The sequence below is a fragment of the Eucyclogobius newberryi genome, unplaced genomic scaffold, assembly GCF_026437365.1.
Source record: "Eucyclogobius newberryi isolate DKJ021-1_F unplaced genomic scaffold, fEucNew1.0.hap1 SCAF_10, whole genome shotgun sequence".
Taxonomy (NCBI): Eukaryota; Metazoa; Chordata; class Actinopteri; order Gobiiformes; family Gobiidae; genus Eucyclogobius; species Eucyclogobius newberryi.
In genome coordinates, this window is record NW_027315724.1 from 17,350,049 (window position 1) to 17,375,295 (window position 25,247).

General features: G+C 42.8%; 2 protein-coding genes across 2 annotated transcripts in view; one reads left to right on the forward strand and one right to left on the reverse strand.

The window, feature by feature from the left end:
- The window catches only part of col4a3 (collagen, type IV, alpha 3), a 49,857-nt gene extending 41,449 nt beyond the window's left edge, over positions 1 to 8,408 (forward strand). Inside the window, exons 40-51 of the mRNA XM_072461962.1 lie at positions 592 to 639; positions 704 to 889; positions 1,462 to 1,592; positions 1,685 to 1,757; positions 1,888 to 1,959; positions 2,094 to 2,213; positions 2,548 to 2,643; positions 2,724 to 2,936; positions 3,105 to 3,279; positions 3,773 to 3,887; positions 4,971 to 5,143; positions 7,970 to 8,408. Of these exons, the coding sequence (XP_072318063.1) occupies positions 592 to 639; positions 704 to 889; positions 1,462 to 1,592; positions 1,685 to 1,757; positions 1,888 to 1,959; positions 2,094 to 2,213; positions 2,548 to 2,643; positions 2,724 to 2,936; positions 3,105 to 3,279; positions 3,773 to 3,887; positions 4,971 to 5,143; positions 7,970 to 8,057 (1,490 nt within the window). The 3' untranslated portion in view covers positions 8,058 to 8,408. The remainder of the gene's footprint in view (positions 1 to 591; positions 640 to 703; positions 890 to 1,461; positions 1,593 to 1,684; positions 1,758 to 1,887; positions 1,960 to 2,093; positions 2,214 to 2,547; positions 2,644 to 2,723; positions 2,937 to 3,104; positions 3,280 to 3,772; positions 3,888 to 4,970; positions 5,144 to 7,969) is intronic.
- Positions 8,409 to 13,156: 4,748 nt separating this feature from the next.
- LOC140375998 (sodium/potassium-transporting ATPase subunit beta-3-like) lies at positions 13,157 to 22,599 on the reverse strand. Its single transcript, XM_072461963.1, has 7 exons — positions 21,999 to 22,599; positions 18,738 to 18,866; positions 18,441 to 18,539; positions 16,742 to 16,944; positions 14,619 to 14,669; positions 14,459 to 14,539; positions 13,157 to 13,416 (listed from the first exon to the last, which is right to left on the reverse strand). The coding sequence occupies exons 1-7, from the start codon at positions 22,345 to 22,347 to the stop codon at positions 13,249 to 13,251; spliced, it is 1,080 nt and encodes a 359-aa protein (XP_072318064.1). The 5' UTR covers positions 22,348 to 22,599; the 3' UTR covers positions 13,157 to 13,248.
- Positions 22,600 to 25,247: the final 2,648 nt, after the last annotated feature.

Sequence of the window (25,247 nt, forward strand, 5' to 3'; positions counted from 1 at the left end):
TACTTCTGTTAAAACTACTGATGATACTTCTGTTTAAACTACTGATGATACTTCTGTTTAAACTACTGATGATACTTCTGTTAAAACTACTGATGATACTTCTGTTTAAACTACTGATGATACTTCTGTTTAAACTACTGATGATACTTCTGTTTAAACTACTGATGATACTTCTGTTAAAACTACTGATGATACTTCTGTTAAAACTACTGATGATACTTCTGTTTAAACTACTGATAATTCTTCTTTTAAAACTACTACTGCTTTGGCTCTCTGTAAATATGTGGACAGACCAGAGGAAGAATGGTCATAATAATAAAGGCCCCAATAATGAACCCTGGGGTACTCCTGTCATGCAACATGTTACCAATTATTTCAGATTGTGACTCACTTGACATGTATGTCTCAACACATTTTAGAACTCCGGGAAAAAATAAGGGTTAAAAACCGGAGGCTGAGTAATGGTTGGGCCTATCCACATGAAACAAGAGACAAAACCAGACTAATAATGACAATTGTGTGGAGATTTCTTTCAAAAACTGCTCCCTCTGAGCTTGGTCTATTTAAGACATTCTGACCTTTCTGCTTCAGCTCCTGGACTCGGACCTCGAGGACTAGAAGGACCCAAAGGAAGTCCAGGTGAGTGTGAGAGCGCCTCTTGCTGTTCTGACTGTTTCAGAGCTGACTTGTGTGTTATGTGCAGGCTGTGCTGGGCCCCCTGGGCCCCCAGGCTCCTGTGGGCCCCCTGGGCCCCCCGGTTCTCAGGGAGAGCCTGGTCCAGTCGGGTTTCCAGGTCCTGCAGGTCCAGCTGGATGTAAAGGACAAGAGGCCCCCTGCATACAGGGCCCCAAAGGAGACAGCGGCCCTGAGGGACGCCCAGGGCCCCCAGGTAAGACTCTTTTATTTAACAGTGCAAGAGTTACAAGAGTGTGATCACAACACAACATGACAAAACAGTAAATGTGTCGGCTACTTGGGCCTCTGTGCTGCATTAAATATACTGAACAATAAATAAATCAATCAATCAATTTTACAAGCGTAAGAAGAGCTTTTCACAATTATTGCATCATTTTGTGTGTATCTCAGATTTTTGTCTTCGTAATTTTTCATGTCATATTTGGGATTACAGCTACAATATACCTTATACCTTTTTATATTTAAAGTCGAGAAAAATGTGTAGTTGAGCATGTCTTTATGCAACACTTTCAACTGTCTCTGATACAAGAGGCTCCAGAGAAGTTTGAAGAGAAGTGTTACTGTCTCAGAAGACATTGTACTTTTTGTTCAAAACAAAAATAAGTGAAACAAAACATTTAAAACTGTGAGTAATTTGTTGAAGACATTTTGAATACTGCTGAGATTAACTCGAGAGGAAGAAAAACACCTAGTCAAAATGAACTCACTCAAAAACACTAGAGGGCGCTCTTCCTGATAATCTATTTGACTTCTATTTGTGTTTAGGGCCTCAGGGCTGTAAGGGCCCACAGGGACCTCCAGGGCCCGGCTTTAAAGGAGACAAAGGAGACAGGGGCCGCTCAGGGCTGAAGGGCAGAGACGGGCCCTTGGGAATCCCAGGGGCCCCAGGAACACCGGTGAGTATCTGACCTATCACAGGCCTCAGTCTGAAAAAGCTTCATGCTCTGCTCTGTGATTGGACATATGGAGTTTTGTTCTGTGTTTCCAGGGCCTGGACGGACTCTCAGGGGTTCCAGGACCAAAGGGAGAGATGGGCTTCGGAGGGTCCCCGGGCCCCCAGGGTGAGAATCTCAGGACGGTCTATAGCTATAGTCAGAACTGTGTATCTTTCTCTAGTACTGCCTTAGTAATACACTGTAGTACTCTATAATGTATACTGAGTACTACAGTAACAAACACTGTGTGTATCAGGACTCAAAGGAAACTCTGGACCCCCAGGACCAAACGCTGACCCTGGGCCCTCCGGGCCCCCAGGGCCTAAAGGTAACTCACACTCTGACACAGAGAGAGAAGCAAAAGACTGCAGACTCATGTCACTAACCCTGTCTCCTCCACCTTTCCCCTGTCTCCTCCCTCTCCCCCCCTGTCTCCTCCCCCTCTCTCCTCTCCATCTGCAGGTCTGAAGGGTCGACCTCGGCCGGTTATCCAGATCCCAGGAGACCCAGGACAAGATGGAGCTCCAGGAGAAATAGGATCCACAGGAGCCAAAGGAGAGACAGGAGCGATAGGACCACAAGGTGAGACACACAACCACAAACACACAAACAATCCTGGGACAGCAAAAACGAAATAATCTGTAAATGCAGCAGATGTAAAATATGACATAAGTGGAGTGGTTGTTGTTTGGTGCAAGTTTACCTTTTATTACATGTGTATTTATTCATTTCTCTCCATCAGTCCAACATGTAATAACATCCAGAAACAGTGCACAAGACACGAGTTTGAACAGTTGGACTTTAGAAGCAACTGAAAATGTTTTAGAACCACAAAAACAAACACGATATTTAGAGCTTATTTGTTTCTCCTCATAATCATGATGGATGTTTAACAGCCGTCATTTTGTGTCCTCAGGGGTCAGAGGTCAAAAAGGCAGAGCCAGCTTCTCATCTCCAGGCAACCCAGGTCCTAAGGGCACCAAAGGAGAGCAGGGCCTCAAGGGACTCAAAGGTGCGTAAGATGCCGTCCCTGCGTGTGTTGTGTCAGATGCCCTCCTTGTGGGTCAGATGAGTTCTATGTGTTTCTTCCAGGGGCCGAGGGTTTCCGGGGGCCTCTGGGGCATAAAGGACCAGTCGGGGCCCCGGGAAAGCTTGGTAATGCCGCGCACACAGATGGTTTCCTGTTCACGAGGCACAGTCAGGGCCTACATATCCCAGAATGCCCTGCAGCGTCGGGTGTGGTTTACTCCGGATTCTCTTTGCTTTTCATCAACGGAAACAACCGCGCTCACGGACAAGACCTGGGTCAGACTTTTTTCTTCTTTTTAGATATACTGTAAACAAAAGTATTTACAGCTTTACATAGTCTGATGTTTATGATCCTGTGTTTTTGGCTCTTCACCAGACCTTCTATCACGTCATATTTCAGCTCTATTATATTTGTATTTATATGATATACTTTATGTATCACAGGTTCTCTGGGCAGCTGCCTGCCGCGCTTCAGCACAATGCCATTTCTCTTTTGTAACACGGACAGCACCTGTCGTTACGCCTCCAGAAACGACTATTCCTATTGGCTGAGCACAGGCCAACCAGTGAGAAGCTCAGAGCTCCTGTCCGAATCACAGCTGCAGGATCACATCAGCAGGTGCAGAGTTTAACCTTCAGAAGTTTGTCTGATCTTATGGATAATGTGCTTTTGAATCATAAATGCATCATTTATTTTTTAATTTCAGGGAAAATAACCTTAACCTTGATTTTGAATATGAATCATCCAGAGGGCTAGTTTTCGTCCGTAGTCCCTGGACAAATGCTGGGTGTCATCCTACAAGACTTCCAGCTACATTATAACATTACACAAATCATTAAATCATACAACAAACCAGTCAACAGACAAACATTGGACTTGGACAATAAACTAAACAAGCGGCAAGAAGCCAGCAGGGGGCGACGAGAGATCGATGTGTGTACTGACTTTTAATGATCTGAATTTGCAGTCATAATCCACACAATTTTTTTGAGGATGATGATGCAGAACTATTTGTTCTAAGTCCAGATGTTAGCGAACTGTTTGAGTAGAGGAAATACACCAAGAAAGCATTTGTAGATGTGACACAGACGAGCGTGTTGTTGTGTTTCAGGTGCACAGTGTGTGAGTCCAGGACCAACGTGATCGCAGTTCACAGTCAGACTTCTTCAATGCCGGACTGTCCTCAGGACTGGGACTCGCTCTGGACTGGATTCTCTTTCGTCATGGTCAGACATATACATATTTAAATATAATGGTTCACAGTAAAAAGTCAAAAAACACAGGTGTTGTGGAGTCGCAGTGCTCTATTTATATATATATATATATATATATATATATATATATATATATATATATATATATATATATATATAGACCATCCCGCACATAACTGCAGAGTACGGGCTGGAGACCCCAAGGACAAGGTGGGAAACACCTCCAAAGGTGGTGGAGATCGACCAAGCCAGATACAGATGGACAGAATGGTAATGACAAACCAACCGGACATAGTGGTGGTGGACATTGCAGTGCCATGGGATGGAAACATCCGAAAAAGGAACATAAGAAACTAGAGAAATACCAAGTACTCAGAGAGGAGCTGGAGAAGGCCTGGAGCGTGATGGTATCGGTGGTGCTCGTAGTGATCGGAGCACTTTGGGCAGTGACCCCCAAACTGGAGGAATGACTTGAGCAGATCCCAGGAAAAACATCAGACATCTCGGACCAGAAAAGTGCAGCGCTAAGAACAGTAAAGATACTGCGCAGAACCCTCAAGCTCACAGGAGCTTGAAAGGGGGATAAATAGAGACCACTCGCGTAGGGTGAGATAGAGTTTATATATATATATATATATATATATATATATATATATATATATATATATATATATATATTCTTATTTATATTATTCTTATTGTAATGAGTTTTTTTCCTTTATTGAAAGGAAAAAAACAAGTAAAAAATGAAATGCATAGTATATAACTCAGCTTTTAATTGCTGTTGCACAATGACTCTAACCTATAGTATTATCTATAGTATGCAGACCTGTAGCACATTTAATAGAATCTCAGCTGTATGAAATGTGAATGATGGACAATTGTAACTTGCATTCTGGTTCGGGTTGTGACAGTCCTTATAATATGAACCATAGATTTGTGCAGTATTTTGTCTTCACGACAATGCAGAAGCAGATTTTGTTTACATGATGTTGAATTATATAATGTATAATGCTTTGAGTGATTGTGTGTGGAAAGAAGCTAAAGTGGCAATAAAGTTTCCCTCGCCTTATGTATGTTACATGTTTGTTACAGGAGACAGGCGTCGGGGCGGAGGGCTCTGGCCAGCCGCTCGTCTCACCTGGTTCATGTTTAGAAAACTTCAGAAAAATCCCTTTCATCGAGTGTCATGGACGAGGAACCTGTAACTATTACACTGATTCCTACTCCTATTGGCTGGCCGCAATAGACCCCGCCCAGATGTTCAGGTGAGCCCCGCCCACATGTTCAGTTTTCAAGTTGTTAATTATGTGGAAAAAGGGGAAGAGATTACACAGGAAACTTCTGAACAGCAGCATCATAAAATAATGGCGAACTTCTTCCAGTACTAAACTTGAACTTATTCAGATAAGAATAACCACAACCGATATTTATGGTTATGCGCTTTGGTATAGACGCAAGCATTCACTGCACTACTGCCAATACTCGTCTTAAAAATCTCTGTTTCAGCCTCATAACCCCAAGAAACATAACGATTAAACACTGAAAAATTAGGCAAGTAATGTTTCGGGAGCTAAACAATCAAAGATGATGATCGTAACCTCGATGGAAGACAGATTGTCTCACAAGCTAACAAGGCTAACACGACCAGTGTGGCTCCTGAGGAACGTCCCCTGCCACACACCTGGTGAGGCCTCCCCGGGCCCTGGCTCATCGGATGGGGAGAGGACATCACCTATCAACAGTTAGCCCTTCTGTTGCGTGAAATGCATTGTATGGATGAGTTAAGGGATCTGGAAACTGAGGTAGTGAAACTGCGGGCTGTCTCAGACTTGTGGGAGTCCTGGAGGGTGATGAGGGGGAAATCATTCAAGGCTTACTAGAGAGGGTGATCCTGGAACTTGTATCCGGGACTGAAGTTGAAGTTCCTCCCATTACTATAGAGAGCGCCCAGATCACCTGGGCTAAAAAAGACAAGAAGCTGATAAACCACGAGGCCTGATAATGAAGTTTCTTAACCATCTTGTGAAGGAACGTGTCATGAAGGCTCTGAAAGGAGACCTACAGTACAAAGGCAAGCGCTCTTTGCCCCAGATTTTCCATACAAGATTCATTTTATCTTCTCTTTTGTTTCATGTTTCTATAGTTTTTGTATGTGTGTGTTGTGTTTGACCAGAGTTTTGTACATCAATACAATCACCCCAATGGCATCAAAAGAGGTACGAGGAGCCTCCTTTAACTTTAACAGCTCACTAACCTTTAACAGCGTATTGAAACCAATCAAATGATCAAAAAATTAACAAAAAGAAGAAGAAGAAAAAGAAGAAGAAAATCTCCGCTCACGACAATGAGGCCTGCAGCGCATGGAGCCTGGCATGTGTGCGGCTTCCTTAACCACTCGACCACCGGGCAGCACAGACCCATTTCTATTTTGAATGTGGACTATCGTATAGACTAAAAAAAATCATCAGAAAGGATTTATTGACAAACACAAGATAATTAGCTACGGTACTTGAATGATGTCAATGTTTGGTTGGTCTTAAATCTCCTGAAAACAACAATGGTGTTTGGGCCCAGTGTTAGCACTCTTTATTCCACTTGTCAGTGTCAGTGCATCAAACCCACAGCCACTAACCTTGGTGTTATGATGAACTTTGATTATAAACTTGATCATCAGCTTAACACGGTCATGAATTCCAAAATTAAGTATTTACAGAATTTTCAGAGCACGTCATGCGAACTTTTATTTCATCACGTCTGGACTACTGCGATGCACATTTTGTAGGAATGAACCAAAATGAACTTTTTCGTCTGCAGTTAGTCCAGAACACTGATGCGCGTGTAGCGTGTATTTCTGTTACTAGCAGGAATTATTTGTAGCAGTAGAATTGGCTTTGTTTGCGCTAGGATCAGAAGTCTATGGTTCGGCTGCTGGAGCTGATGTGATAATTAAGACAGGAATCATGGATTTGTTTTAGTGGTGATGGTACCATATATTTTAGTGAAGAAAAATAAGCAAAGTATTTACAACAACAGAAATAACAACACCATATGTCCAGACTGCAGTATTGATAAGATGATCCAAGATGGTGCTGCTGAAGGCTGCCTCGGCGTTTCCGTGCTCTTTGTTTTGTCTGTTTTTGTTCGTAAATTGTGTGTCTGCGTGCTCTTACGCCCGTGAAGAGCTCTTATGCATCAGGACCACAACTCCTACAGATCTAGTTCAAGTTTTTTAGCATGGTTTGAGGTTTGGCTTTACCGTGTCTGAAAAATGACTTTATTGAGAGTGGTGTAGTGCCGGAGGTTCCTGTGCAGGCCTGTCAGCTGCCAGGACAAACCTATGCTAAAACCTAACCTTCATCTGGGTGGATTATGATCAGTTTTTCAGCACAGATCTGAGCTCTAAGGTTTGGATAAGGTATAAAGGTGTTCTACCAGGTTGTAAAAGAAAATCAAAGAAAATGTTTGATATGTTGAAAGAATCCTTTGACTTGGAGAAACATCACTTTTATATAGATTTACAAATAAGTTATAACCCTTTGACTGAAACATTTATTAAAGCTTATAAATCTGAACTTTCAAGGGGAAAAATATCTAAATTATATAAATGTATTAATAATTTGGACAGCCACTCTAATAATTACAGTATATTAAAGATACATGGGAAAGAGAGGATCATTTTGCTTTGACAGTTGAAGAGCGGAAAAAATATCTCAGTGGAGAATCATATGTCTCAAAAGAATTCTAACACCATGTCAAAGTACCCATTATTCACAGGAAGGTTCTAACTGTTGAAGAAATTGTAGCCAGGAGGCCCACCATTATCATGTGTTCTGGGACTGTTCTGTTCCTCAAAAATACTGGACTGAGATTAACAAGGCATTGCAGACATCATCATCCCACTCACTTTCAGATATGATCCTGGGCCTCAAGGCTCCCACTATGGACACAGAAAATGTATACCTCTGGAACGTTCCTCTGTTAATTACCGTATTTTCCGGACTATAAGTGCCATCTTGGTTTAGCTTTGAAATCCAGAAATGTCATTACACTTTTTGTAAAAAACTGGCTTATCTGGTCTTTGTGTTTTTCAGTAAACCTGTTCCTCAGACTGACTCTGTGTTTCCTGAACGTCTCATCAGCCGCTGCAGAGTCTGCATCAAAAGACTAAACCAGGTCTAAACCTGGACTGAACCTGGACTGAACCAGGTCTAAACCTGGACTGAATCAGGTCTAAACCTGGACTGAACCTGGACTGAACCTGGACTGAACCAGGTCTAAACCTGGACTGAATCAGGTCTAAACCTGGACTGAACCTGGACTAAACCTGGACTGAACCAAGACGAAACCTGGTCTGAACCAGGAACTCTTGGTCACCTTGAAATGTTAAAATGTTTTCTGATTTACTTGATGTATTAAATCTATAAATATTCAATAATGTGGAATTGTAAACAGACTTTTGTGTTACTCGGGTTTCTTAATTTATACTGTATTTGGATCATTCTACGAAAACTGTGCATTTTGGTCATCAAATATTTGAAAATCGTATATTTTTTAATTCAAATTTGACACTATAAAAGGCACCTTTAACTTTTTTTTTTTTTTTTTTAATTGGACCTGAAAATTGCCACAATTTACGATATTGTTATTAGAATCTACATTAGAATTCTTCTTTCTGTGCATTGAAAGTAAGAATAAAATACAAAAAGATTTTTTCCAAAGAAAAACGTGTGACGGGGCAGTAAGGTTAAACAATTTAAAAAAACTAGATATTGTAAGTAAGTTTGGAACTTACTGCACAAACATTCAAGTGATGTCGCTGTAACTTATAAAGTACTTTTAAGAAACAATCACATCAAGTCAAAAGTACGGACACAAACAAATCAAACTTTTTGTACACTAAAAATAGAACAAATTATTATCACATTAAAATAAAAACACCAAAAGGTTTGATTAAATATATGATTTTGTTTGAATATATTATCAAAATTGCCAAAATTGACTTTCGGACATTGCAAAATGTGCAGTTTTAACACAAAAATTAATAAAAATGTAGTTTTACACTATAAGCATCACACCAAATATAATTGTTTTGTTTGAAGAACTCTTTATGCTTTGTATAAAACACACAGTGAGTTTATTAACAGCTCCTGCAGTGTGTCCTGGGTCTAAAGGGATAAATAATAAAGTTCAATCTGCTTTTCTGCACATATTTATTGTAAAAGCAGCTCTTAGGGTCAAAATGAGAAAGCAAAACATAATAAAAAATTAACTTATTTAACACATTTTGGACAAAATGTTTAGAGATATCGTGTGCCATTATTAATTATTATGAATGAATTAGTTTCTCTGTGTGTTTCATGTTCTGTTGTTTTAATCTAAAAACACACATTTTTAAACACTTTTGAAATGTTTCCTGTGGTTCTCTCTAAACGTCTGTTGTTGTTTGTTCTGATGTAAAATAAACACTTGTATTTAATTTTATATATTTTGGATCTGTTTTGTTGTTATGGATATAATGTGGTTTTATATTAAACCTTTTTTTCAAAATGTGACTTTACGTCAGTTGTCTTGATATGTCATATTATAAATGTGAATAAGACCAGGCTTACATTTTTTCTATCTTTATATAAAAAACTAATAAGGGCCAACCAAAAAAAAAAAATGCGGGGCACTACGAGAATAAAGTAATTAATTCATGAGATTATTCTAGTTAAATAACGAGAAAAATCTCATTATTAACGAGAATAATCTAATTAATTAATTACTTTATTCTTGTTAAATAATGAGAATAATCTCATATTTTAAAGAGAACAAAGGTCGATACGTGTTTCACTTTCAGCACCATGCACCCCCCTCAGTGTTACATAATGGTACAGTCCAGTAACAGCGCTGTCTGTTTTATATGTACTGTGTATAAAGCTATGAAGCCGATCTGACAAGTCAATACATTGAGACAGGTGCATCTGTCTGGAATCTTCATTATTCACACAAACACACCACCAAAGGTGCTTGACTTGGTTAAAAGTAGATAAACAAAAGCCCACAATAGATGTCGATCTTTATAATGCGGGCCTTTTAGACATCACAAATAATCATTTCCCCGGTGTGTCCCCATGTCAGGTCCTGGACCTGTAAAATGACGTTTATGTTGGGTGCTCGCGTGTGTTGGAGCTCATGCCATGATGTATAGATGATGTATGCATGATGTATGGATGATGTATGCATGATGTATGGATGATGTATGCATGATGTATGCATGATGTATGGATGATGTATGGATGATGTATGCATGATGTATGGATGATGTATGGATGATGTATGCATGATGTATGGATGATGTATGGATGATGTATGCATGATGTATGGATGATGTATGCATGATGTATGCATGATGTATGGATGATGTATGGATGATGTATGCATGATGTATGGATGATGTATGGATGATGTATGCATGATGTATGGATGATGTATGGATGATGTATGCATGATGTATGCATGATGTATGGATGATGTATGGATGATGTATGGATGATGTATGCATGATGTATGCATGATGTATGGATGATGTATGGATGATGTATGGATGATGTATGCATGATGTATGCATGATGTATGGATGATGTATGGATGATGTATGCATGATGTATGGATGATGTATGGATGATGTATGCATGATGTATGGATGATGTATGGATGATGTATGCATGATGTATGGATGATGTATGCATGATGTATGCATGATGTATGCATGATGTATGCATGATGTATGGATGATGTATGGATGATGTATGGATGATGTATGCATGATGCATGGATGATGTATGGATGATGTATGCATGATGTATGCATGATGTATGGATGATGTATGCATGATGTATGGATGATGTATGCATGATGTATGCATGATGTATGGATGATGTATGGATGATGTATGCATGATGTATGCATGATGTATGGATGATGTATGGATGATGTATGCATAATGTATGGATGATGTATGGATGATGTATGGATGATATATGGATGATGTCGTGTACGTAAAACATATTGCTTTTTGGCTGTGCGCGATCCGGGCGTCAGGAGGAGCTGAGTGGAAGTGCAGACAGATGTTTTGTGTTTTGTGTGTTTTACTGAGTTTGTCAAAGGGATGACAAAAAGGTTAGAATCGGTGCATAAAACTTAAGTGCACAAGCACACAATGAGCACGTGAGAATAGTGATTGTGCGCAAAGTGCCCACGTAGAGAAACAACTTAGAGGAGCAGAACATGTGTGAATATAACACTGAGGCTGCTCCTCCTGTCTGCGAACACTAACATCTATTGCAGGCTTTTATTCAGTTCTAAACTGTCAACTCCGAGCCTGTTCTTTTGAGTCCTGACCGTGGTGCTGAAAGTGAACAGCTCACGTCACTTTGAATCGGCCCCTAAACAACGACTTTATTCTCGTAAATGTTTTAGTTTATTCTCGTTAAATTCTGAGTTTATTCTCATTAAATTACGGGTTTATTCTCGTTAATTTACGACTTTTTTCTGACTTCGACTTTTTTCTCATTAATTAACGTCTTTTTTGTCATAAATTAATGACATTATTCTCAGAGTGCGGCACATTTTTTATTTCTTGGGGTTGGCCTTTATATTCCGTCGTACTTAGACTCTGTCGTACTCCGTTGTAAAAAACAGAGCTATGTTTCAATAAATACACAGAATAAACCGAAATATTTAGACGTAAATCTGTTTTATTTTGACATCGACACGTATTTGTGAGTGCACAGTGATACAACATTTTCCTTTGCATAGAATTAATTAAAATGCAATTATAATAATAATAATAATAATAATAATGAGCAGCACCTTAGAATATTCACATTTTGTACATTTAAGACACACTGGGTTTGTGATTGTCCCTTTAACGTAAAAACACTTGGTGAAAACAGTGAATGAGGTGAACCCTGTGGACGAGAACCCTGTGGACGAGGTGAACCCTGTAGACGAGGTGCACCCTGTGGACGAGGTGAACCCTGTAGACGAGGTGAACCCTGTGGACGAGGTGAACCCTGTGGACGAGGTGAACCCTGTGGACGAGGTGAATGGACGAGGTGAACCCTGTAGACGAGGTGAACCCTGTGGACGAGGTGAACCCTGTGGACGAGGTGAACCCTGTGGACGAGGTGAATGGACGAGGTGAACCCTGTAGACGAGGTGAACCCTGTGGACGAGGTGAACCCTGTGGACGAGGTGAACCCTGTGGACGAGGTGAACCCTGTAGACGAGGTGAACCCTGTGGACGAGGTGAACCCTGTGGACGAGGTGAACCCTGTGGACGAGGTGAACCCTGTAGACGAGGTGAACCCTGTGGACGAGGTGAACCCTGCGATCTGAGCTCATATTCTTTCCAAAGCAACAGTAACAAGTAATAGTTTTTAACAATGTGCCAAACATTTGGAAATATAGATATATTTTTAAATATGAAACATGAAACATAATATATGAATACATAATATTAGGCATACTTTGGAATCAAATACATTTGACTTCAAAAAATAGTACTTCTGTACATAAATCATTTTTCAACAATAATAACAATAGTCATTTTGATAAAGTCATAAAGGCCAGAAGAATAGGGTTAGCATTTGTTGGGCCACAGCTAACTGCAAACACAATGGGTTAAAATAAAGGCTAGAGAGACCGTCGCCCTGGTAACCGATTAATATTTTGAAATAAATACTTCATAAGAAGGTAATGTGCTGTTTTTGTATTTGCACTTTATTTTATGCTCATGTTCTGCAAAAATAATGTGAACAAATCTTGAACAAACATCTTCTGAAAAGTAGGTAATAGCGACGTAAACAGAAGAATGATCAGTGGTCGTGTCCGTGTGGTTTTTACATTTTTTAAAATTAGAATTTTGCTGCTTCTCCACTCACAAGATGGCCGCCGCAACCGCCACGGCAACAAAACCCACGATATTTCTAGCTTTTATTAGACCCCATTGGCTAAAACGCCTCAGACTGGTCATGTGACTGAGTTCTTTCAATGTGAGCAGTGTCTTTTCTTTTCAATTGTCACGTTTTTGAACAAACTTACTGTGAAAGAACAAACGTTTGATCAGACGAACAATTTTAATAGATCACCTTTTGGTCTGAACAGAAAAATGTCATCTCTAGGTCAGTCCTGGTTAGTCCTGGTTAGTCCTGGTTTAGTCCTGCTTAGTCCTGGTTTAGTCCTGCTTAGTCCTGGTTTAGTCCTGTTTAAGATAAGATAAGATATTCTAGTCCTGTGTTAGTCCTGGTTTGGTCCTGGTTTAGTCACGGGTCCTGCCTGGTTCAATCCTGGTTAAGTCCTGGTTCGTTCCGGGTCAGTTCCGGGTCTACTGCATGACCCGGACTTTGAAGGAGACCCGTCCCTGGTTCCGGTCTCTGGAGTTCTGGTTCTGGATCCCGCTGCCTTGGACTCGGCACGTGATGGAGTGAAAAACGCCGAGATCTCGACGCGAGAGGAGGAGCTTCAGAGCGACAAGAGGCTGGACGTAACCGGCCTGAAAGAGAAGAAGAAGAGAGGCTGAGGAGGTGCTGCTGTGGAGAGAAAGAGTGTCTGAGGAGGTGCTGTTGTGGAGAGAAAGAAGAGAGGCTGAGGAGGTGCTGCTGTGGAGAGAAAGAAGAGAGGCTGAGGAGGTGCTGCTGTGGAGAGAAAGAAGAGAGGCTGAGGAGGTGCTGCTGTGGAGAGAAAGAAGAGAGGCTGAGGAGGTGCTGCTGTGGAGAGAAAGAAGAGAGGCTGAGGAGGTGCTGCTGTGGAGAGAAAGAAGAGAGGCTGAGGAGGTGCTGCTGTGGAGAGAAAGAAGAGAGGCTGAGGAGGTGCTGCTGTGGAGAGAAAGAAGAGAGGCTGACGAGGTGCTGCTGTGGAGAGAAGAGAGGCTGAGGAGGTGCTGCTGTGGAGAGAAGAGAGGCTGAGGAGGTGCTGCTGTGGAGAGAGGAGAGGCTGAGGAGGTGCTGCTGTGGAGAGAAGAGAGGCTGAGGAGGTGCTGCTGTGGAGAGAAGAGAGGCTGAGGAGGTGCTGCTGTGGAGAGAAGACAGGCTGAGGAGGTGCTGCTGTGGAGAGAGGAGAGGCTGAGGAGGTGCTGCTGTGGAGAGAAGAGAGGCTGAGGAGGTGCTGCTGTGGAGAGAGGAGAGGCTGAGGAGGTGCTGCTGTGGAGAGAAGAGAGGCTGAGGAGGTGCTGCTGTGGAGAGAAGAGAGGCTGAGGAGGTGCTGCTGTGGAGAGAAGAGAGGCTGAGGAGGTGCTGCTGTGGAGAGAGGAGAGGCTGAGGAGGTGCTGCTGTGGAGAGAAGAGAGGCTGAGGAGGTGCTGCTGTGGAGAGAGGAGAGGCTGAGGAGGTGCTGCTGTGGTTTCATGATGTAAGTAAATAAAAATAGGTCAAATATTACTTCAAGACACAAGTAATAGTTGTCCAGCCACATGTTACAGCCGTTGATCATGTGGTTTTAAACTAGATTAAAATGGATAAAATCTCAGAAAAGTCAGTGTAATGTCGTAAATACTCTGCAATGTCCAGATCCTGACCTGAGTTTCACTATCATACTCACGTGGGTTCTTTTTCCGTAGTATGGGTAGAACATCCGGTCTAAACGAGCATCTGGCGGAAAGTACTGCATCTTAATGGGACTCTGGAACCAGAACCAGAACCAAGTTTAAGTCCACCACGAAGACTCTAAATAAGACTTTAACAAAGAAGAGCTCGGGAACCTTTGACGTGCAGTTTATGAAAGGATCTCCAGAAGGTTTCAGCCCCACCACCTGAAAACACACACATGTCACTAACATGTCACTAACATGTCACTAACATGTCCTCACACACATGTCACTAACATGTCACTAACATGTCACTAACATGTCACTAACATGTCCTCACACACATGTCACTAACATGTCACTAACATGTCACTAACATGTCACTAACATGTCCTCACACACATGTCACTAACATGTCACTAACATGTCCTCACACACATGTCACTAACATGTCACTAACATGTCCTCACACACATGTCACTAACATGTCACTAACATGTCACTAACATGTCCTCACACACATGTCACTAACATGTCACTAACATGTCCTCACACACATGTCACTAACATGTCACTAACATGTCACTAACATGTCCTCACACACATGTCACTAACATGTCACTAACATGTCCTCACACACATGTCACTAACATGTCACTAACATGTCACTAACATGTCACTAACATGTCCTCACACACATGTCACTAACATGTCACTAACATGTCACTAACATGTCCTCACACACATGTCACTAACATGTCACTAACATGTCACTAACATGTCACTAACATGTCCTCACACACATGTCACTAACATGTCACTAACATGTCCTCACACACATGTCACTAACATGTCACTAACATGTCCTCACACACATGTCACTAACATGTCACTAACATGTCACTAACATGTCCTCACACACATGTCACTAACATGTCACTAACATGTCCTCACACACATGTCACTAACATGTCACTAACATGTCCTCACACACATGTCACTAACATGTCACTAACATGTCCTCACACACATGTCACTAACATGTCACTAACATGTCCTCACACACATGTCACTAACATGTCACTAACATGTCACTAACATGTCCTCACACACATGTCACTAACATGTCACTAACATGTCCTCACACACATGTCACTAACATGTCACTAACATGTCCTCACACACATATCACTAACATGTCACTAACATGTCCTCACACACATGTCACTAACATGTCACTAACATGTCCTCACACACATAGCCTCACACACATGGCCTCACACACATGTCACTAACATGTCACTAACATGTCCTCACACACATGTCACTAACATGTCACTAACATGTCCTCACACACATATCACTAACATGTCACTAACATGTCCTCACACACATGTCACTAACATGTCACTAACATGTCCTCACACACATAGCCTCACACACATAGCCTCACACACATGGCCTCACACACATGTGTCCCCTCACACACATGTCACTAACATGTCCTCACACACATGTCCTCACATACATGTCCTCACAGACATGTCCTCACACACATGTCACTAACATGTCCTCACACACATGTCACTAACATGTCACTAACATGTCCTCACACACATGTCCTCACACACATGTCACTAACAATCACTAACATGTCCTCACACACATGTCCTCACACACATGTCACTAACATGTCCTCACACACATATCCTCACACACATGTCCTCACAGACATGTCCTCACACACATGTCACTAACATGTCCTCACATACATGTCACTAACATGTCACTAACATGTCACTAACATGTCCTCACACACACACACACACACACACACACGCACACGCATGTCCTCACAAACATGTCCTCACACACACATGTCCTCTCACACACACACACACACGCATGTCCTCACACACATGTCCTCTCACACACACACACACGCATGTCCTCACAAACATGTCCTCACACACACACACACACACACACACATGTCCTCACAAACATGTCCTCACACACATGTCCTCACAAACATGTCCTTACACAAAAATGTCCTCATACACATGTCCTCACACACAGGTCCTCACACACACACACACACACACACACACGCATATCCTCACAAACATGTCCTCACACACACACACACACACACACACTTCTTCACAAACATGTCCTCTTACACAAACATGTCCTCACACACACATGTCCTCACACACATGTCCTGCAGATGAAGTGTCTCTAAATGCCCACACACACATGTCCTGCTGGTGAAGTGTCCTATATCCTGGACTGACCCGGTTCATACGAATGAGGACACACGGTCGTCCGTCTTTGAATCCAAACAGCGGATCAGTGAGCCCGGAGCAGGAGCGGAGCGCGCTGCGTTTGAACTGACAGACCTTCCTCTGGACCAGTTCTCGGTCCTGGTTTTGGTCTTGGACGGTGAACTCTCCCGCCAGACACAGATCGTTAGCTGCCTGGATGCTGTCGTTGTATTCTGAGAGCCACAAACACAATTAAAGACGGCAGCAGTGATGATGGCCCTCGCCTTCCTGCACATTCGGCATCGCAACCTGACCGCCCCAGTACGCCGTTCACCCAGCCTGACCACCGCCTGACCACCGCCTGACCACCGCCTGACCACCGCCTGACCACCGCCCAGGCTCCGATCAGCCCCACAGCAAAGAGACCACGGCTTTGAACCGGCAACCCCGTACATAATACAGCTGGGATGTATAGACTTTATCGATCAAATTTACCTAAATAATGTGTGTCAATTTTCAGTAACTTTGTACAAAATCATTTTTGCCTCTCATCAATACAGATTTGAAAGTTATGTAGTAGAGATATGCCGGTTCCAAGAGACGAACGGTACAAAATCGGCCCCGATGAGAATTTTGCTTTATTTGATGTATTAATTAATTTCCCCAGATTTCATGCCACTCAAACTATTTTGGAACTTTTATATGTACTTTAGGGGGCACTATTGTTGTAACATTCTACCGTAGCAGTTCGGCCCCTGCATTTGGCCCCTGAGTGCACAACATGAGGAGAACTGAAGGAGTCTTACACAAAACCGGGTCAGGACCAGGATCCGATCTGGATCAGGACCGGACACAGAAGGGTTCAACTGAAAAACACACACAAATGAAGGTGACAGCGCCCCCCGAGGACACACAGAGAACAGCCAGAGTCCAGCAGGGGGCGCTATTCCATGACAAAGAAACACAAGGGAAAAGTTCACCGAATCTCACATAGTCTTGAGACTTCGTCCAGATCCAGACCCGGTTTAAATCCAGAGTTTGGGATTGAACATTAGGCAGGAGGTAATTAGGCCCATTGTTTTGTTGTCGTTTAATTACACTGTTCTTCTTGTTGCAGAAAGGTTTGGCCCTTTTATTGTCTTGTGATGTTTTTGATATTTGTGCTGTATTTGGAGACTTGGTGATTTGAGATTTGGTCAGCAAACAGCTCAGTCCAGTCATATGCTAATAAGGAACTCAACAGTGATGAGGGAGCTGCAGCCAGAAAACAGCAGGATTTATACAGCCCCTTATAGGGCTGTTAGGGTAACAAAGAAGACTAGATCTGCAGATTGAGAATTAATTTTGGATGAAAGAGAACTGAATCTTTTTCTAAGATGGAACACTCCTGGACAAATGTGGGATTAGACCAACCAGAATGAATGAAGTAAATCTGCTTAAGTGTGTTACATGGACAGTTGAAACACAAAATCAACTAAAAAATGATAATATATATAATTATTAAAAATAATTCAAAACAAAAGTGTCTTCAGCCCTAAACCTCGAGTTCAAACACAATTAAAGTTTTTACTTTGTTTTAACTTGTTTTCTTTAGTTTTAACACTCAAAGCTCAAACGATGCACTTTAGTTGTGTTCTGATTTTTGTTCCTCGACATTCTCTGGAAACTCTTTGTTTTGCAGTGCATCTCTCCATAATGTGGATTACCCCAGATGCCCTCCCGTACTCACTGTGTAGGAGTTGGTGCAGTTGCTCCACATACGGACTGAACTCTGACGGTTCACTTCTATTGAACGAGATCTCCAAGACCTGGGGCTTGACCACCAAACCTGCAAGACCGGGTCAGAGTCCTGGTTCAGACTGGGCTAAGTCCTGTTTTACTGCAGACTTCATTTGTCAGTCTTGGTCCAATCCTGGTTGAGATATCTCCAGGGTTTAAACTGGAGTCTTTTGGTTCAGTCCTGGTTCAGTCCTGGTTTAGTCCCAGTTTAATCCTGGATTAGTCCCAGTTCTGGTTGTGTTCTCACCCGGGTTCTTGAGCAGGTCTGAGTATTTGGGAGAGTCTGGATCCAGCGTGAGAAGAACCATCCACAGAGTGAAGCAGAACATGGCCGACAGCAGTGAGTAGAAAACCGAGTAAAACAGCAGGATCTTTCCTGTGGCACAGGGGAGGGCATCAGGGTTAAACAGGGCAGGGCATCGGGGTTAAACAGGGCATCAGGGTTAAACAGGGCAGGGCATCGGGGTTAAACAAGGCAGGGCATCGGGGTTAAACAGGGCATCAGGGTTAAACAGGGCAGGGCATCAGGGTTAAACAGGGCAGGGCATCAGGGTTAGAGTTAGACATGTTGGACTCATTTTACTAATGCATGGTTAGGATATTTAACTTTACAAAAAATAAAAGAAAACTGAACATGTTAAAAATGTTATCACCGTTTATTTTTGTAGGTTAATACTGTTAATAACTGTTGCCTGGCAACCAAGTTGTACCCAAGCCTCTAATCATAAGATTTGACAAATAAATATATGACACTACAGCACAAGCTGAGGGTGATCAGGACATTACCACAGAGAGCCAGAGGAGAAGCATGAAGAATGCTCTCTCAGCCTGTGGTTACCCCGCATGGGCTCTTAACAAAGGTAAAAGAGCCACACAAAACAGGACAAAGGGGAAACAGAACCAAAAATGAATGGTTGTGTCTTGACAGCACAAAATCCCTGTTTATTCAAACAGGGCAATACTTTAAGACATAAACTGGTCCATCCAAAGTACAAGATGCAGCACAAAAACAGAGCAATGTCATGGCAAAGAGCGTCACATAGTAGGGACGTGCATTCAGGGGAGGCAGGAGAGGCAGTGCCTCACCTGTCAATCTTGAAAAAAAATAAAAATAGTTTTTTATAAAATATAAAAATATATTAATATTTTGTCATCTGGGATGTATTATAAACCCCTTTTCCGTTTGAATCCAATATCGAACAATAATATTTTGTCAAATAAGACTGTTCAGATGTTTGCCGTTCAGATACAGGGAGGAGGCAGCACCAGCTCTGCCTCTGGAGCACACACACACTCCTCACAAATGATGTGTCGCTCTCTCCCTCAGTTTATAAAAAAAAAAAAACACCCTGACGTTGTGCTTTGAGCTTCCATATTCTCGATAATGTAAGAAATATATTTCTGAACCGTGTTTTAGGCTCATAGATTCATTATAAAACCGCAGTAAAAGTTCACTCAGAGAGGCATCATTACATGTGCCTCATGAAGAGGGCGCTCCTGAGCCCGGCCGTGTGTGGACAGGTCTCTATCTTCTTCATTATTATTTTGTATGTAGAATCCGGACAATATGGACATTTCGACACGGCCTGGAGACCTATAGACAGTGGGATCGATTCCCGATGGCCCTGAATTTTTTTTTTCTTGTTCAAACTTTTTAAACATAAAGATTGCTCAGTCTAGTTTGTTTTGGGATGAGTTATGTCAGTCAGAGATGAACAGAGGCAATGGTTCTTTAACATTTTTGATAACATCAGTGATCAGATTTAAGTCAGGTTTGATCATTTTGGTGAGCGAGCTTTTCCTTGGTTTAAACTTTAGTGGATTGCACAAAATGTTGTGAAATGTTCCAACATTTTGATGACACAAAACTGCAGAGCCTGTCAAAATATGCAAGATTTTTTGACTTTGTGAGACTAAGGGCGGAGCTAGTGGGACTGTATAGCACACAAACGGTGAGGAATGAATGCAAGTCTCCCGCAGCTTCTCCTCTTCTTGGTCCAGAGCGACCTGTTTAAGTTATAGTTTTAAATGATAGTTTTGGGTTCATTCTTTTGGGTTCATTCGCGTTTGCAAATCTGACTCTGAGAGTTGGTGCCTCACTAGCCCTGAACCTCACTGTACGTCACTGTCACATAGTGAGACTAAACTGCCATTGCACAAGAGGCTTTATTTTTTTAGAAGCACCAAAGACACCCAAATGTTCTCTTTGAAGACAGAGAGGTGAAGATGCTAAAGCAGGAGAAGAAATGGCTTGAAAGAGGAGTTCAAGTGCCTATGACAGTTTTTTAAGATTTTCTAATTTTGACTTGATTTAGTGTATTTATACCTCTTATACATATACATTATAGTTTTACACCAATTGGGCAGGTATTTGAGGAGAAGAACTGTAGAAAAATGACAGGAAGTGACATCACACCGGGGACTCAAAGTGTATGCAGAATTTACACAAACAAACAACAAGGTGTTCTCATATACTGTATTTTTATTTGTCAAATTAAAACAATTGTGACATTAGATGAAATTTTGCCCAGTGTTTGCTGGGTAATTTCCTAATGTGATGTCATCAATTAAAAAAATAAAAATAAATTAGAAACCTAAAACTTTAAGGAGACCTTGTTTGTAAAAAAAAAAAAGCAGCAACAATTTGAAACCATGGGACAGGATCAGATGAGGAAGCGGCGGCCAGCAAACAAGAGGATTTATATGGCCCATCACAGGGCAGTTAGGGTAACAAAGAAGATTAGTTTCAGGGGAAACTAAAACCTAAAACAGTTTAAACGATTACATAAACAGGATAAGCTATTATCAGGAGGAACGCCGGTGAGAAGGCAGACCAGAGTTCTCAGACTAGATCCACAGACTGAGATAGATTTTTGAATCAGTCCAAATGATACGACTGAATCTTTTAAACGAAACAACCAATAATGCAATGAGAACCAATGACACAACACAACCACTAATAAACACAAACAATACTGTATAATGGCTTACACAGGGTCTGCACTTGTCCTTCTAAATGTCCCTCACTTTCCTCAGAGTCAGAACTTTGATCAAATGTCTATCTATTTTTGTTTGTGGTGCGCTTTTGTTTTGCTCAAATTAACTTCATATCGTAAAATCATGTTCTGTTTGTGCAGAGCTTAGCTAGCGTGTTTGTTAGCGGCAGGGGGAGATAAAGGACACTAAAACTCACCTCAATTAATTTTTATTTTGTTATTTAAGGAGAGAAAGGTCATGAGTTTCACTATGTGTGACCCTAGAGTCTGTATCAGTGATAAATGTGAGCGGAGCTGCAGTGTGTTTAGTCCTGGGCAAGACCTGGTTTAGTCCTGATCTAGTCTGAGCCTTACCCTACCAGGACCTGGGCAAGACCTGGTTTAGACCTGGTTCAGTCTTAGTTTGGACCTGTTTTAGTCCTGCTTTAGACCTGGTTTAGTCTTAGTTTGGACCGGGTTTTGACCGGGTTTTGACCTGGTTTAGTCCTGGTTTAGTCCTGGTTCAGCCTTACCCCATGAGGATCTGGTCCGGCCCAGCACAGCTCCAGTTCTGGGATTGTAGATAAAACTGCAGAAAGTCTCTGCCTCCTGTGAATTCTCTTGGATCTGGTTCTGATGGGTCTGGACTCCGGTGTGGACCCCGGTCTGGACTCTGGTCTGGATTTTAGCTCGAGCTGGTTTGGGTTGCTGGTTCTTTTGTTTCTTGTTGAGATCTTTGTTTTGTTGCTGGTTCATTCCTGGTTTGGTGCTGTTTTGGTTGTGGTCTTGGTTCTGGTCTTGCATCTGGTCTTGGTTCTGGTCTTGCATCTGATCTTGGTTCTGGTCTTGGTTCTGGTCTAGTTTCTGGTTAGTATTGGACATTTTAAAAGTATTTATGAAGTAATTTTAAATATACCAAATATTCCGGTTCTGGTCCAAAGGGTCCTGGATTCTTGAGTCTGGTTCTGATTCTTTTAGGTTCTCAGAATTTGATGCGCAGATCACCTCTGAATCAGTTTGGTTCACCCTGGATTAGTGCTGGTTCTGGCCAGGTTTAGTCCTGGTTTAGTCCTGGATCAGACCCGGTTTAGTCCTGGTTTAGTCCTGCTCCGTTGGCTCCTTCTCTCTGTTGTGTGTGACTCAGTAAAACTCCTCCTCCTAAGGGATTCTGCCCCGCCCCTCCCCCGTGCTCTAGGTCTGTGCACATGTGAGAGTGTGTAAGCATGCACACACACACACACACACACACAAACTGATGTTGAGATTAAATGTCTGTGACATAAACAAAAGCCCCTCCTCCAATACTGTCACTACCAGCGTGTGCACGTGTGTGAAAGCATGCACGTGTGTGAGAGCGTGCACGTGTGTGAGAGCGTGCAAGCGTGTGAGAGCGTGCACGTGTGTGTGGCCTGAAGTGTTTGTGGATGTGAGCTTCTATAAATAGAACTCTTTCTGTGTGATTTACTCTGACTTTGCATGAGAAATGACTGTGGTCCGGGTTTAGTCCTGATTTAGCCCTGGCCTTGGTCTTGGTTCAGTGCAAGACTCGGCTCTGGTTCCGGTCTAGTCCTGGACTCGGCTCTGGTTTCGGTCCAGTCCTGGACTTGGCCCTGATCTTGGTTTAGTCCAGGTCTCGGCTCTGGTTCAGTCCTGAACTCGGCCCTGGTTCTGGTTCAGTCCTGGACTTGGCTCTGGTTCTGGTTCAGTCCTGGACTCGGCCCTGGTCTTGGTTTAGTTCTGGACTCAGCTCTGGTTCAGTCCTGGACTCGGCCCTGGTTCTGGTTCAGTCCTCGGCCCTGGTCTTGGTTTAGTCCAGGACTCGGCTCTGGTTCAGTCCTGGACTCGGCCCTGGTCTTGGTTCAGTCCTGGACTCGGCCCTGGTCTTGGTTCAGTCCTGGACTCGGCTCTGGTTCTGGTTCAGTCCTTCAGATGCCTGTCCATAACCGGCTTGAGTTTGCTCTTGAACACGCTGGGATGGCCCTGGATTGTACTTGGAGGGGAGACCACTGGAACACCAGGTGCCACAGGGGGGCGGTAGTGCACACTGCTATTGTGTCCTTGGGCAAGACACACACTTGTGTATGTTCAGTAATAATAATAATACATAATAATGATGGTTAAAGTGTGGAGTTTTAGACTCTGAAATAACATTGTTTCATTGGTGAAATGTATTTTCAGTTTTTGCTTTCTTTGCACTTTGCCTCTTCTTGTTTTCTCCATCTGTGCCCTCTCCACGAGCGTGCACGCTCCAACGTGCACACACACCAGCGTGCACGTTGGGCTAGTCACTGAAGCGTAACCTCACGTGGCTCTGACCATGTGATGCTCTGAAATATTGAACAAGAGCAGATTTAAGCCGTATGTTTGCGTTTGGTTTATTTGAGATTCACGGATCAGCACAAGACCAGATTAAAACCGCTTTAGATCCAATCGCTGGATCTGATACAAAGTCTGTCATAAACCAGCGCAAGTATGTTAAGCTAGAGTCTGGACCAGGACAAGGCTCAGGTCTGGACCAGGCTCAGGTCTGGACCAGGCTCAGGTCTGGACCAGGCTCAGGTCTGGACCAGGCTCAGGTCTGAACCAGGCTCAGGTCTGAACCAGGCTCAGGTCTGGACCAGGACTAGGCTCAGGTCTGGACAATCTAAAGGTGTATTCCAGTCATGGCCCTTGGGCCTAAATATGGCCACGCGCTGCAGAAATGGGGCAAATAGGAACCGTTTTTTTCCTGGTCCGTATTAAGTCCCAGTCCTGGTTTAATCCTAGTTTAATCCTGGTTTGGTCCTGAATCTAACAGCGGTGAGAGTTTCTGGATTAGATTAGACCCTGATCGGTGTCAAACTGGATTTTCCTCCATCAGAGCTGTTTGATGAGATCAGAGGTTTCACAGAGGCGCCGACAAGTCTCAGACCAGGATCAGGACCAGAACCAGGACCAAAACCAGGCCCAGACCAAGGCTATTTCCCAAAGCATTGTTCCTTGTCTAATTCCAATACACAAACAATACATTAATAACTAATTTCAGTTAATTTACAGAGAGAGAGGAGATAGAGGAAAGAGAGAGAGGGGAAGTGAGAGGAAGAGAGAGAGGGAGGAGAGAGAGGAAAGAGAGTGAGGGGTAGAGATAGAGAGGAAAGAGAGGAAAGAGAGAGATAGGAGAGGGAGAGGGTAGGAGAGAGGAGGGGAAGGGAGAGAGAGAGAGAGAGAGAGAGAGAGAGAGAGAGAGAGAGAGAGAGAGAGAGAGGAGTGAGAGAAGAGAGGGAGGAAGGGGGGGAAGATAGAGCAAGAGAAGAGAGGAGAGAGAGGGAGGAAAGAGAGAGAAAAGAGGAGAGAGAGGGAGGAAAGAGAGAGAAGAGAGGAGAGAGAGGGTATGAGAGTAAACAGAGCATGTTTTGAAAGGCAAAGTGAATGACCAGTTCAGGACGGATCCTTTATATCCAATTAATTTATACGTGATTATGACGAGCTTTACTCCCTTGGGTCGAAGACAAGTATCATTAACAATGAACATATTTGAGAGAGAGAGAGGAAGAAAGAGAGGGGGAAAAGAGAGAGAAGGAGAGAGAGGGAGAGAGGGAGAAGATGCTGATGACATCACCCTCCCCCGTCTCTCTGAAGAGGCGGGGCCTTGGGCAATGATGTCATGTTGCTGTGGAAACAGCCTTCGTCCAGATTTACACCGATTCACACCAGAGCAACCGAGGACCGAGCAAGAGACGAGAAGAGGAAACGAGGAATAGAAGAGACGAGAAGACAGAGGAAACGAGGAGACAGAGGAGACG